Consider the following 14,530-nt stretch of genomic DNA (forward strand, 5'->3'; position numbering starts at 1 on the left):
GTGGGAAAAGCACCTGGCAGCCATGACAAGTCCACCAGCAGAATCCAACTGCGGTCGGCACCCCCAGCCCTTCCCTATAGCTCCTGGGATGCCTCCCAGCTCTGTCTCCCAGTTCCCCGCCTGCCCGCCTGCCCTTGCTCAGCCGGCTCTGCTGATTCTTCCACAGCCTCCTAATGTTGCTGAGTGACCCCAGGCCCAGGCTGGGGCCCATGGCCTCACACACTCCCGCGTGCATGTGCGCAGCTGAGCTGCACAGCCTCCCTCTCCGCTGATGGCAGCCCCATCACTCAGTGGCTCAGGCCATAGCCTCAGCACCATTTGGACTCACCCTGACCCTCCACCTGCCCCATGATCTGATCAATCAGCCAACTCCGGGTCTCTCCCTGAGTGTGGGACACGGCCTCCCGCCCTAGCTGGACACAGCAGTGTGACCTGCTCTTCTGCTCCCCTCCAGCTACCTGGGCCCCTGGCTGCTCCTGAAACAGCCGGCACCGCCCATCTCAGGGCCCTGGCACGAACGTGGCTCTGTCCGACAGAACCTTCTACACAGACGGGAATGTTCCATATGTACGCCCTGTCCACCATGGCAGCCACGAGCACGTGCACTCACCGAGCATCTGAACTGTGGCTCATACCGCTGAGAAACCACATACCCGACCGTATTTCATGTTAACTCACTTAAACATAAGTTGCCTGTGATTTTCGGTCACCAGCGGCTCGTGCCACTCCACCTGCCTGGCTGGGAACATTCCTCCCAGGTTCTACTTTGCTAACTTAACTTTGTGAAATCTTTTTTTTTTTTTTTTTTTTTTTTTTTTAAAGATTTTTATTTATTTATTTGAGAGAGAGACAGTGAGAGAGAGCACGAGCGAGGAGAAGGTCAGAGAGTGAAGCAGACTCCCCATGGAGCTGGGAGCCCGATGTGGGACTCGATCCCGGGATTCCGGGATCATGACCTGAGCCGAAGGCAGTCGTCCAACCAACTGAGCCACCCAGGCGTCCCAACTTTGTGAAATCTTTTCTCAAATCTCACCTTCAGGACATCCACCCCACCCCCGGCCTCCAGCAACCCTCAGCCCGCTCTGCTTCTTTCTCCCCAGCCTCCCTTACTCACTCATAAACCACATTCTTTCCTCCGTGCACTGTTGGCCCACTTGCCCCACTGGAATGTCAGCTTCCCAGGGACAAGGATCTCTCCTTACAGACAGAAGCCGGTGTGACAGGTGTTCACATATTTGCTAGACAGAGAAAGAACCATCACAGGGACGGCAGGTGCCAAGCCCTGTTCCATAGGCCTTACAGGTACAAATTCCTTTGGACTTACCAGCCCCACTTTACAGGTGGAGGAACGGGGGCGGGGCGGGGGGGGACCAGCTCAGACTCGACACCCGCTCCCCTCTCCCCCAGGCAGACCGGCCCAGGCGGCCGGGAGCACCTGCCGTCTCCAGGGGGCTCTGCAGGCAGCAGACACTGAACGCTCTGGACACGAGGCAGGTGTTTGGGGGAGAGATTTCGAATACTCTGACTTGCTGAATTACGTGACTGTATTACTTTATTTTATCTTCGTTGATTTGTTTTTACCCAACACTCCCGGATGATGATCGAACTGTGCGACCACAGTCCAGTCAGAAAAGGTACAAGGCTTAATGGGCTGGCAAGAAAGCAAAAAACACTGACGGCAAAAATGAGAGATCCAGAAACACCCTGGCTTGGAATTTGGTGAAATTTGACTCTAATGCTCGACTTGGGCTCCTGTCATTAAGGAACATTCAATTCCTAATCACAGACTCCCTCGGTCAGCAGGATCGCAGGCCTGTGGGGCCTTCTATTGTCCAACACAGGGATCCGTCCGCAGCTCCCAGGAACATGTGGCCTACTGGCCATGCCCCTACTGCCGCTTCTTCCAGGAAGGCCAGTGACGTGACCGCAATAGCATGGGAAGAAGCAAGGCGGGACAAGGTGCAGGACGGGAAAGGTGCAGGAAAGAGAGGGCGTGCATGCCTGGTGTCAGACGCGGGCAAGAAGGCAGATGCAGGCGCCTCAGAAGTTGGAAAGGCCCCTCCTGTGCAGGCAGTGGTGGCGGCTGCCCACTGCGGTCAGGGCCCCTCCTCTGTCCCACCCTGGCAGGAGCGGTGCCCAAGCCGGAGAGAGCTAACACAGAGGAATCGATGCGGGCGATGGGGCAGAGGCGGGCAGGAAAAGGGATGTGGCGGGGCAGGGGGAGAGTCAGAATGCAAAGGGCAGGCCTGCGGTCCTCACTCCCACGAGCCTTGGGAAGCCAGCGGTCTGGAGCGTCCGGCCCACCCAGAACAGGACAGAGGGTCCCAAAGGCCCCGCAATGGGAACAACAACTCTGTCCATCGAGCATCCTAACTGTCTCAGGACCTCTCGTACGACCTCCAGGCAAGCTCCAAAGTGGCCGGGGAGGCACAGCCAGAGCCCAGCGCACGCAGCTCCAGGGTCTCACAGACACTGGACAACAACATTCACAGGAAGTTAACTTTGACTCAGGTTTCCAAACCAGGGGGTTCTAAAAACTCAGCATTACGGTTCTCAAAGCCAAGTGTAACTAGAACGCGGGGGACACAGCATAATAAAAAGTGCCAAATGCTGGGCTTTGTGAAAACTCCGGCCGAGGTCCCAAGCTGCAGGTCCAGGCCGTGCGGATCCAACTCGGCAGGAGAACACCTGCTCCACCACGTGGAAGGCTGGGGTCAGACCCTGGGCCTCTCACCCCAGATGAGCAGGGCCTCAGGGGGCCACAATGTGCGTATTGTGCTTGGAGCGGGGAACAGAGGCAGGGCAGACACAGTGTGCAGTGGAGGTCTGCAACACTCCCCAGTGTGAACAGCAAAGCACTCTGCCAGCTCCAGCTCAAAACTGGTCCATTTCCTGTCCCACGACACCCTCTGAGCGGAGAGTGGAGGTCTGCAAAGACACAGGTGTCTCCATTTTTGTACAGTTCCGGAGCCAAGGTCAAGCTCCAGAGTCACACTGAGCAAGGTGAACCTCAGCTCCTCCCTCAAGCTTCTGCCACCTCGTCTGTGACATGGGAACGATGAAGGGCTGTCACCAAGTTTAAAGCAGACAGGGCCCAAAAGCCACTGACTGAGCACCTGGCCCTCATCAAAGGCACAAAGAGCATAATAACCATCATGGGGATGAGGACACGTTTCGGGGCCCACTGGTGCCGCCCCATAGCTCCAGACTGACGGAGAGACCAGCTAACAGACCTATGCCCATTGTCACTTCCTCCCCAACCTGAAGCCCTACTAGAGCCGGGGCCCGCCGCTGCCATACCGGTCCAGTAGTTTCTGGGAAACTGCAATTTTGCAAGATCAGCTCTGTCCAGATTTTCAAACACGTCTCAAGTCAACAGAGCCCTCCCCTCTAAATGCCAGGTCCTCCCGAGAACACCCCTCACTCCACGGTTCCATTCAGTAGGAGTCCATTTCATGTCTGGGCTCTTAGGACAACAGCCTAGGTAGATTCCGCCCGCCTCTCTCCGATCAGACTGCCTCTTGCTCCAGGCCCCCGTCACCTCCCAACCGTGTGTGGCCCCCACTTCGACACCCCTCTCTCCAGCAACTCTATCCTGACCCCTCCTGCCCAGGTGGGGTGCCTGCCAGTGGGGGGGGGGACCATTCCCAACCGGAAATTGGGCCACGCCCTCTGCCGGCTGAAGTCCCCTCACCTCACCGAGCTCCCCTAACCTCCTCGCTGGTGGTTTGGGACACACGTTGTTTTCACCAGACCATGCAGGCTATGCTACATGCTGCCTACTTTCCCAGAATACAAGGATCGCTTCTGTCTCAAGTCTCCCAGCTCATGGACTCATAGCTCCGAGAATCACAAAGTCAGACAGAAAGCCCCAGGCTGGCCTCCCGGCGCCCCCTCCACTTACCAGCTCTGCCACACAGGAAGGAGAGCAGCCACCTCGTGGGACGGTCACGAGGACGGAGAAAGACTGCGCACACAGCAGCATCTTGTAGCGCAATCGTGATCACTCATAGCCGCCACGATGAGGACCCGGTCAGGCCCCGCTTCCCGCCTCCCACCTGCCCTCCCTGGGCTCGGCCCCACCGCCGCATCCCCGACGGTTCCCCTGCTGCGAGGTCCTTGTCAGTCCCGCCCAGACACTCAGCCACTAGAGGCCACCCTGGCAGATGGGCTCAGCTGCACGAACACCCACCAAACAAGAGGCCGGGCCACCCACGCGCCCCCACCGCCCCTCCCACCTCCAAGGGGTACGCAGACCGCCCAGGAGCTGCCAGGGCCCTCTCACCTGAGGTCCTTCAGCCGCGTGCAGTGTCTCAGCATGTCTGACAGGGCGGACATGTAGACCACCTTCCCCATCATGCCCAGGTTGGCCAGCGAGAGGGACTGCAGCTGCTGGCACTGCAGGCCGATGCTGAGCAGCCCGGAGCCCGTCAGGATGCTGGGCAGCTGCGCCAGCGTCAGGTGCCGCAGGAAGGCCAGCTGCCCGATGGCGGCCACCTCCGAGTCCCCAACGCTCTGTGCCCGGCTGCAGGGCGGGAGGGAGTTGCGGATGGCAGGCTCGTTGCGCGGCATGGCGGAGGAGAAGTTGGACCCGATCAGCTCGAGGCGCTCCAGAAAGGGCACGCTCTTCAGCAGGGACCAGAACACGGAGGACGGCTGGGGGCCCGCCTGGCCGGGGAAGGGGCCGGGGCCAGATGGCACGCCGATGCGCACCTTCTTGCCGAAGCCCCGGGGCACGGCATGCATGGCGGGCTGGGCGGGAGCGCGGTCGGCCCGTGGCGCCGAGTCGGCAACGGAGCAGACAGGCAGGGACAGGGAGCGCAGGTGGCGCAGTCGGGCCAGCAGCTGGCACAGGTGGCGGCCCGGGCCCTCAGAGCTGTGGTGGTGGGCGGCCGAGAGGTTGAGGTGGCGCAGGTTGCGGCAGGATGCCACTAGCGTCTCCAGGATGCTGCTGTCGATATCGTCCTCCGCCTTGCGGAGCAGGGAGTCCGGAGACAGGCAGTGGACGCAGCCGCTAAGGTTGAGGCTCGCCAGGCTGCGCAGCTCCTTCCCGCCGTTGATGACGCGCTGGATCAGGTGGCCGCCGGACAGGGCGCAGCGGCTGAAGCTGAAGTAGAAGGGGTTGTTGAACCTCAAGTGCTGCAGCAGGGACGAGCCGTTGAGCCAGGACCGGGGCAGCTGTAGGGCGTCCAGCGCCACGTTGCGGGCCATGGAGTCCAGCAGGTTCTTGGTGGCCCCGCTCTCGGCGAAGCTGCCAGGCACAGAGATGAGGAAGGCGTGCAGGTTCTCGGGCGTGCGGTCGCTGAGCACAGCCAGGTAGAGCCGCACCACCTCCTGGTTGATGTAGCCGGGCGCCAAGCGCGCGTAGAAGACCCGTAGGTTCTGGTAGTGCGGCACGTTGCTCTGGCCCACCATCAGCTGGCCCGACAGGACGGCACCCTCGCGCGTGCGGTCCAGGATCTCGAAGTAGAGCAGCAGCTTCTCCAGGCTGGTGCAGCAGGGCACGACGCCATAGGACGGCGTGTACAGCGTCTGCTTGAGCTCCCGCACACGGCTCAGCGTGGCCTTGCACTCGCCACTCAGCTGGCCGGCGTCGAAGCCGGGGCTCACGTCGATGGCCAGGGAGCGCAGCTGCTGCAGGGCTGAGAGCATCTTGGAAAGGCGCAGGGAGGTCAGGTGGCAGCCCGAGAGGTTCACCTTCACCAGGCTGCGGCAGCGGGCCACATGCTCGATGGTGGCACCCGACAGCCAGTAGCAGCCGGCCATGTCGAGCTGCTGGATCTCCCGGCCAATCTCCTTCACCAGCTGCTTCACCTTGTCCTCGCTCGCCTGCAGGGAAGGCCCAGGGAAGGCCAGGGAGCGGTCAACAAAGGAAAGGGACCAAAGGCACCCAAGTGACTCCTTCTCCTTCATCCTCGGGTCACACCCTCCCCCACGACAAGCGGGGCGCCCCGAGGGGCCCTGCAGGGGCTCACTACTCCAGCGGAGGTACACTGGAGGGGAGGACTGGCCTCTCCTTCCCCTCCACATGCTCACCTCCCACAGTCCCCAGCTGGGTGGGAGCCTAAACATGGTGCCTCTGGTGGGGAAAAGTGTGGTGGTTCCTCAAAAAGCTGACACGGGGGGCGCCTGGGTGGCTCAGTGGGTTAAAGCCTCTGCCTTCAGCTCAGGTCATGATCTCAAGGTCCTTGGATCGAGCCCCGCATCGGGCTCTCTGCTCAGCGGGGAGCCTGCTTCCCTCTCTCTCTCTCTCTCTCTCTCTGCCTGTCTCTCTGCCTGCTTGTGATCTCTGTCTCTCTAATAAATAAATAAAATCTTCAAAAAAAAAAAAAAAAAAAAGCTGACACGGAGTGACCACGGGCCCCGGCAATTCCCCTCCTAGGCATGCGCCCGAGGGAATGGGAAAAAGAGGGACTCACTCCATGCTCCCCGATGTTCACAGCAGCACCCAATGAAACCACCCAATGTCCACCAGTAGATGGATGGGTAAGCACAACGTGGTCTGCACATACAAGGAAAGACTACACAGCCACGGAAGGAAGCAAAGCTCTGACACACGCCATAGGGGGTGAACCTTGAGGCCGCACAAGGGGAAAGAAGCCAGTCCTAAAAGATCCCATGTTGTGTGACCCCACTTACACAATTATCCAGAAGAGGCACAGTCACAAGCAAAAAGCAGAACCGAGGTTACTAGGGGCTGGGGAAAAGGGGAATAGGGAGTTACTGCTCTCAGGATCCAGACTTTCTGTTCAGGGCGATGGAAAAGTTCTAGGAATGCTGGTGACGGTAGCACATCACCACAAACGGACGTGCAGTACATCATACAGCAGCACATACTTAAAAATGGCCGAGATGGTAAATGTTACATTACGTGAGGTTTCCTGAATCACACAATGGAATTGTGCCCTGGAAACCCAATGCATTCTCACATCATTAAATATTCCTCAAACACCTGCCGTGATCTGGTTAGGCAAACCATGGTACATCTAGCAAGGGAACTCAGGGGCCAACAGCAGGACACCCCCTTCAACAGCACCCCTGCCTCGAGCGCCCACACACGTGATGTCCGTGCATCTCGGTCACTTCTCTAAGGCAGACTCATGCACACATGGCCAAGCAGGCATAGGACACACACATCAGGGGTCCTGATACATGGTGCTGTGACATTGTGCTGAGGCACCGCCCCTCCCTCTCCAGCCAAGAACCCTCCCAGGCAGGGAGCCTGACCTTGGCTCTGGGGAGTCAGCTCAGCCTTCCGGCACACCCACACTCCCCCAGCAGAGAGAACCAAGCTCTCACCCAGGGTTCAAATGCATAGCCTCACCAAGGAATCCCTCCCACAGCCTCCTAAAATGCGGATTCCTGTCAAGATCTTTATTGTTATCTTTAAGATATGTTGTCAGTTGACTTTTCCACAAAAGTTGCAAGGCAATCACAAAAAAGAATGAAATCTTGCCATTTGCAACAACGTGCATGGAGCTCGAGAGTATAATGTTAAGGGCAACAAGTCAGAGAAAGACAAATACTGTATGATTTCACTCATAGGCGAACTGAAGAAACAAAAGGGCAAAGGTAAAGAAGAGGGAGAGACAAACCAAGAAACAGACTTAACTACAGAGAACAAAGTGATGGTGACCTAGGGGAGGTGGGCAGTGGGTAGTGGAGAAGAGGGGATGGGGACTGAGCAGTGCACTTGTGCTGAGAACCAAATGATCTACGTCCGAAACTAACATAGTACTGTATGTTAGCTATACTGGAATTAAAATTTACTCACATCATTAAAAAATTCGCAAGGCAATATTGAGGAAAGGACAACCTTGTCCATAAGTGATGCTGGAACAACTGAAGAGCCATATACAAAAGAAGGAACCCTCGATCCTTACCTCACACCACATACAGAGACTTAACACATCAGGGATTACACACCTACCGTAAGAGCTAAAGCTAAAACACTTCTACAAGAGAAAGAAGGAGATCTCCACAAACTCAGGTTTTTTGTTTTTTTAATTAATTTATTTATTTGACAGAGAGATCACAAGTAGACAGAGAGGCAGGCAGAGAGAGAGAGGGGGAAGCAGACTCCCCGAGGAGCGGAGAGCCTGATGCAGGGCTCGATCCCAGGACCCTGGGATCATGACCTGGGCTGAAGGCAGAGGCTTTAACCCACTGAGCCACCCAGGTGCCCCCACAAACTCAGGTTTAATACTTTCCTTCAACTGGTTACAAAAAACAAAAACTCAAAAAAAAAAATTAATAAACTGGACTTCAACTTAAACGCTTATTCTCTTCAAGAGACAGGGGTACTTGGCTGGCTCAGTGGGTTAAGCCTCTGCCTTCAGCTCAGGTCATGGTCCCCGGGTCCTGGGATCGAGCCCCGCATCAGGCTCTCTGCACAACGGGGAGCCTGTTTCATCCTCTCTCTCTGCCTGCCTCTCTGCCTACTTGTGATCTATCTCTCTGTGTTGAATGAATAAATAAAATTTTAAAAAAAGACACTGTTTAAAAAAAAGAAAAAGAAAGGCAAGCCAGACTCCAAGAGAAGATACTCACAATACAGGTATCCAACAAAGGATCCAAAATACAAGAGGACTCCTACAACTCCACAAAAAAAAAAGCCCTAGCAGTGGCTTCTGGAAAGAAGATAGACAAATGGCCCAGCCCTGGATGGAAACTGCACCCTGGGCACCCCAGCACCCTACCCAGGCCAGGGAAAAGCACAAGGTGACACCTGTCCTGCCCATCAAAAGAGCAGATACCTAGAAGCCTGGCCTGGAGAGTAGAAGGCAGCTGAAGGCCCACACTCAGCTGCTGGGGGGTAAGATGGGGCCACCCCGCACCAAGAAAGTTCGAGAACCTACTCCTGGGCATCCACTGGGAAGTCCAGCTCCCTCCCAGCACAGCCTCCACTAGGCCCACGTCCCCACTGCTGGGCAGCCCGCTACCAGCCCCTCTCGGCCTCTAGCTTTCATCACCTCAGATGTCTCCAAGGCTGAGCCGGTCAGGACTCTGAGGGCCCGCCCACGTTGTCAGCAGCCAGGCGGGCGCCCTGCTGCCTGGCTAGTGCTTGGGTGGCCACGTGGGCCGTCCCCACCCCCGTGACCACACCTCACCTCGTAGTCCTTCTGCAGCAGCACGGTGTGGGTGAGGCTCTTGTCCAGGCACAGTGCCGCCAGTTTCCGGCAGGTGCGCCGGACATTCAGAACCAGGTCTGTGCTGGGCACATGGCTCAGGATGTGCAGCAGGATCTCGTCCGAGAAGCCGAGAAGGTGCGAGCCCGCCGCCATGGCGGCTGCTGCAGGGGGCACGTCGTCATCGTTGGACGTGTCCTGCAAATAAGGACAACACCGAATTCCCACGGGATCCCCGACGGTGGCCTTCGGCCTGGCCTCCTCGGCCAAGGACAAACGCCAAGAGCAGCCCTCACCACAGTCTGTGGGAAAGAAGGTCCTTTTCCCAAAAATCTTAACCACTTCAGAAGCCCTTTTCAGATCTGCCCACCAGGTCTCTCTTCAAGAGTAGGAGATTCAAAACGAAATTTCAATTATTTTCCAAATTTAAGGACTTTTTCCTACTAAAGGGCTCCAGACTATCAAGTCTGATGTGTTTCAGACTCAACTTCCGACCAGCGGCCAAGCCTGTCGGCTTGGGAAAGCTGCTACCCTCCCGCTGTCCCAGTGTCACTCTGGATTCTTAAAAACGCTTAAGTGGGAGAATTCTATCAAGAAACAGTAAGTGGGGGCCTGGGTGGTTCAGTGGGTTAAAGCCTCTGCCTTCGGCTCAGGTCATGATTCCAGGGTTCTGGGATAGAGCCCCACATCAGGCTCTCTGCTCAGCAGGGAACCTGCTTCCCCCCACCCTCTGCCTGCCTCTCTACCTACTTGTGATCCCCGTCTGTCAAATAAATAAATAAAATCTTTAAAAAAAAAAGAAAAGAAAAGAAAAGAAATAGTAAGAACTGGGGGGTGACAATAGTGTCTTCGCCTCTTGGGGTTGCTGTGATGGACACCCAGCTCTCAGCCGGCAGCGGGGGCAGCTCTTCCCAGCACTGGCATTAAGGGCAAGAAAAGCCAGAGAATGAGACCATCAAGTCCTTATGAAGAAGAAACAGCACCTGCTAATGACGTTTTTCCATCTTCAGATCGGTACTAGCTAACAGGGAGTGTGCCACGGAGCACACTCCGTGTGCTTATCACACTTTCTGGCTAGGAACTTGTGTTGGTATCTCCCGCGAGATGTGCCCACATTTCAGTTTGTTCTGGTAGCTATCTGCAAAAGGTTTTCTTCTCTAACGCGGGCCTTCCGCCACTCCCAGGTCGATGCGTACAACCGAGAGGGAGGGGTTCCGCCCGGGGTTGGTGGGACATGAAATCCCCAAATCAAGGACCAAGTAACTGGAGGCTCTGAGGGGAAACCCGTGGTGGGGAGGGACCCCTGTATCTTCCCAGCACGCTCCAGAAGGGGTCCAGCCCCCCCAACCCGTCCTGCGGGGATGCCTGTCGGACCACTCCCAGGAGACAGCAATGGGATTATTTCTCCTGCCGTTTGCAGCAGTTCTGTCTGTGAGCCCTCCTCCTCCGGCCTGACTTTTCTTCTGCACATATTTGCAAGGATGGAAGCTCTGAGGCCTGGAAAGCCCTGCTGCTGCCATGGCAACCGTGAACCCCGAGGCGGGAGAGCCGCTGCGCACCCCCCACGCAGCCTCCAGGGGCTTCCCAGGCACTCTGACTGCGGGACCCCTCCACTCGGTCCTGACGAGCTCCAGGCCTGCCAAGCCCTCCCCAGGCCTGGGAGAGGGTCATCACAGATACGTCCCGCTGTTTCACAGTGCTGGCCCTGCCCGCGTTCCCTTCTCTGCAAGAGGCAGCCCTCCCTGCTCCCTTTCCAACTGAGGTGGCTTTAGTCCTGTCTCGCTACTCCTGAGGTCTGCGACGGCCCCCAAGTCCAAGTGCTCGGGGGTGCCCTATTCTGGGACTACCATTCTCAACCATTAGTGACTTTCCTTAGCTCAGTGCTTCCCAGAGCCAGTCGTGGGGATCAGAGTCCCAGACCCCACCCCAGACCCAGGGACTCCATCTGTGGGGAGAGGCTCCAACCAGAAGGGTCCGTATCAGGCAAAGCTAACAAGGCCGGGGCGGGGGGGGGGGGGGTCGGGCAGGGAGAGGGCTTGGGGAGAGAGGGAGGGACAGCTTGAATCCACGGAGCAGCCTGAGGCTAGGCTAGATAGGGGATGTCCTCATCCCCTATCTGCAGGTTCATCAAAGTTAAGAAGCCCTTCTCGGAGCAATGAGAACATGGGGCAGAACACTGTCTGAAGCTCCGGCCTCATAGGACATCACTAAAACTGAATTTCTCTTAAAACCTCCCCAGAAGTTATAGGGGCACCTGTCTGACTCAGACAGTAGAGCGTGTGACTCCTGATCTCAGGGTTGTGAGTTCAAACCCCAAGCCCCACACTGGGCATGGAGCTCACATTTAGGGAAAAAAAGTGGGGGGGGGGGCGTGGGCAGGAACTCAGTTCCAGCCCCTTCTGTCCAGTCTCAGCACACCTTACAAGGTGATTTTCCCCACATTCTCTGCTCCCAAATGCAGGCACTTGGGAGCAGCTGGCTGCCCCTGGTCTCCAAAGGCCGATCCTGGGAGGAGGCTGCCAGGTTTGCAATAGTCAAGACTTGTGCCTGCAGGCTTTCCAAGCCAAGGACCTGTGGTTTCTAAGTCCACACACACAGCTTTTCCCCAGGAAAGCCAGAAGCTCCGCAGAGGCCAAGAGCAAACAAGGAATGGTCCCTGGGAAGGAATGAAACAAAACCTGTAGCCCAGAGAGTACGCGCAATTCCACACACACACCCGTATACGACCGCCCTCGCTTCCCTCTACCCCTCGGAACCATGTGTTTTCAGCCTTGGCGGAACTATGGCAGACCCACTCTCCATCTCAAAACCGTTAGATAAGGAGCACATGACGTTTCATCTTGGGGTCGTGAGTTCAAGCCCCACACCGGGGCTTGAAAAAAAAAAGTAAGTAAGTAGCCTGAGTAGCCTTTGGCTGGGCTTGACCAGCGAAACTGCCCTTCCCACCACAAGAGAAGGGCTGCTGGGGCTTCCTGAAAGATCCAGGACAGGCATCCCCTGTGGTCTGTGGAAATCAGTCCAGGGATGAGGACGGACAGGTGGTCTTTCTCTGGCACCTCTGGGAACCATACGTTTAGAACCAGATCATGACCACTTATAGGTGTGGTATGAAGCATAAGGGTTAAAAAGAGTTTAATGCACTTTTCAGAATGTAACATCTCACAATTTTTTTTTTTTAAGAACTGAAAGATAGAAAGAGGAAAAATTAGGTACTAAAACTTCAGTATCTGCCCCCCCAAAATCCCCCCTCCCAGATGTTTACCCGTCAGGCACCCAAAGAAACCACAGAATTCACAAACCAACTGATGAGTTGTCTGGAATGATGTAAATGAGCCAAAGGGAGAGGCAGAAATGAAACAAGATTGGTCACGTGTTAAGTGTGAACACTGGGCATTGGTTGGGGAGTGGGGGGTAAGGGGGGACAATCTGGCTGGCTGGCAGTGGAACATGTGACTCTTGATGTCAGGGTTCTAAGTTCAAGCCCCATGTTTGGCGTAATGCTTACTTAAAAAAACAAACAAACAAAAAGAATAAACATTAAATGGAAAAGAAATGTTTCTTAAATAACTGGGCAGTGGGTACAACACAGCACACTTTCATGATGTGACACTGTTATACATAACATATTTGGCATTATAAAATAGGAGCACAACGGTATGGGTTTCTGCCCCACACTCTGCCCACTTCCTGGCTCTCTGCTTCTCCAGGTGGCAATGTCTGGAACATGCCCTCCCTCATGCCTCCAAGCCTTCCCACAAGCTGTTCCCTCTACCGGACATGCCACCACACAGGAAAACTGCTTCTTTCAGAACTTGGGCTCAAAGGCTCGAACACAATGAAGCCCTCCCAGCCTCAGCCAGACAGGCTTAACTCACCCTCACCCTGCCCCCCTCCTGCTGTACCAGGTACCCTCCTCCAGCTCCAGCCTCATTTGTCACGGTTTGCCTGCTTGCTTATCTCCTCCCTAGGCCAAGAACGGCTCTGGAACAGGGATCACTTTGTAATTTCCAAGAAAAAGAAGCACTGAACCAGATGAGTCAACAGACCGCTGCTTCAGAATCGTTTGAAGCACTATGAGAAACTCCGGGAGTAATCCTGAGTGTCCGCGTGCTAAAGCCAGTAATGACTTTCAAGGTAAGACCACCTCACTCTGGAATCCTGTAGTGGGGAGAGTTGCACAACCTTGCAAATATATTTTTTTAAAACTGCTTTGGGCAGGGGCGCCTGGGTGGCTCAGTGGGTTAAGCCTCTGCCTTCGGCTCAGGTCATGATCCCAGGGTGCTGGGATCGAGCCCCACATCGGGCTCTCTGCTCAGCAGGGAGCCTGCTTCCTCCTCTCTCTCTGCCTGCCTCTCTGCCTACTTGTGATTGCTCTCTCTGTCCAATAAATAAATAAATAAATCTTAAAAAAAAAAAAAACCTGCTTTGGGCATCTGACTGGCTCAGTCAATGGAGCCTCCAACTCTTGATCTCAGGGTTGTGAGTTTAAGCCTCACACTGGGCATAAAGCTTACTTTAAACACACACACACTTTAAAACTGTGAATTTTGGGGCGCCTGGGTGGCTCAGTCGTTGGGCATGTGCCTTGAGGTCAGGTCATGATCCCAGAGTTCTGGGATCCAGCCCTGCATTGGGCTCCTTACTCAGTGGAAAGCCTGCTTTCCCTCTCCCTGGTGCCCTGCTTGTGTTCCTGCTCTCGCTGTCTCTGTCAATTAAAAAAATGAAATCTTTAAAAAAAAAAAAGAACCAAAACAGTGAATTTCACGGCGTGCAAGCTATATATCAATAAATAATAAATAGAACATCCCAGAAGGGACCTTGATCTCCACATCCAGCCTAGAACGAGATGTCCACAAAGTAATAAGAGGCCTCACTGGCCAAGTCATTCATATGTGTCAAGGAACAGAGGCCCCTCTGTACCAGGACCCCGGAAGAACAAGGTACCAGCGCCCCCAGCTCCCGCAAGTACACACTTGTAATTTGCTAACACAGCCAGGCTACTCCGTAACTATTCCTTAAAGAGCTGTGGCTTTCTGACCCTTCAATCCCACCCCCAGTCTGCAGGTGTGTCCCACACCCTCACCCTCAATCTAGGGGCCACTTCTAAGCCAAACTCACTTCGAATGAAAAGGAACCGTCAGCAACCTCAGCCCCAAACGTTTCGAAGAAAACGCTTGACCCTCTGACTCCTGCTTCCCAGAGCACAGGTAACCCCCTAAAACAGTGCACTCAAAGGTCCAAGTCCCAGATGATAAACAGACACACAGGTAGCCACAAGTACACATAAAGATAGGCAGGAAGCAACAAATGAAAAGATGCTAATCAGAGTCCAGATCCCACATACCCTGGTCTGCAGATAAATTCCCTTGCACCACATTACAGGGACTCAGTCCCAGACTTGT

At 55.4% G+C, this 14,530-nt stretch overlaps 1 protein-coding gene across 1 annotated transcript in view; it reads right to left on the minus strand.

Annotated features, from left to right (window-relative positions):
- The window catches only part of FBXL18 (F-box and leucine rich repeat protein 18), a 39,891-nt gene that overhangs the window by 24,549 nt on the left and 812 nt on the right, over positions 1-14,530 (minus strand). Inside the window, exons 2-3 of the mRNA XM_044234236.1 lie at positions 9,111-9,326; positions 4,286-5,829 (exon numbers count right to left, since the gene is read on the minus strand). Coding sequence (XP_044090171.1) covers positions 4,286-5,829; positions 9,111-9,326 — 1,760 coding nt within the window. The remainder of the gene's footprint in view (positions 1-4,285; positions 5,830-9,110; positions 9,327-14,530) is intronic.

The sequence above is a fragment of the Neovison vison genome, chromosome 14 (assembly GCF_020171115.1).
Source record: "Neovison vison isolate M4711 chromosome 14, ASM_NN_V1, whole genome shotgun sequence".
Taxonomy (NCBI): Eukaryota; Metazoa; Chordata; class Mammalia; order Carnivora; family Mustelidae; genus Neogale; species Neogale vison.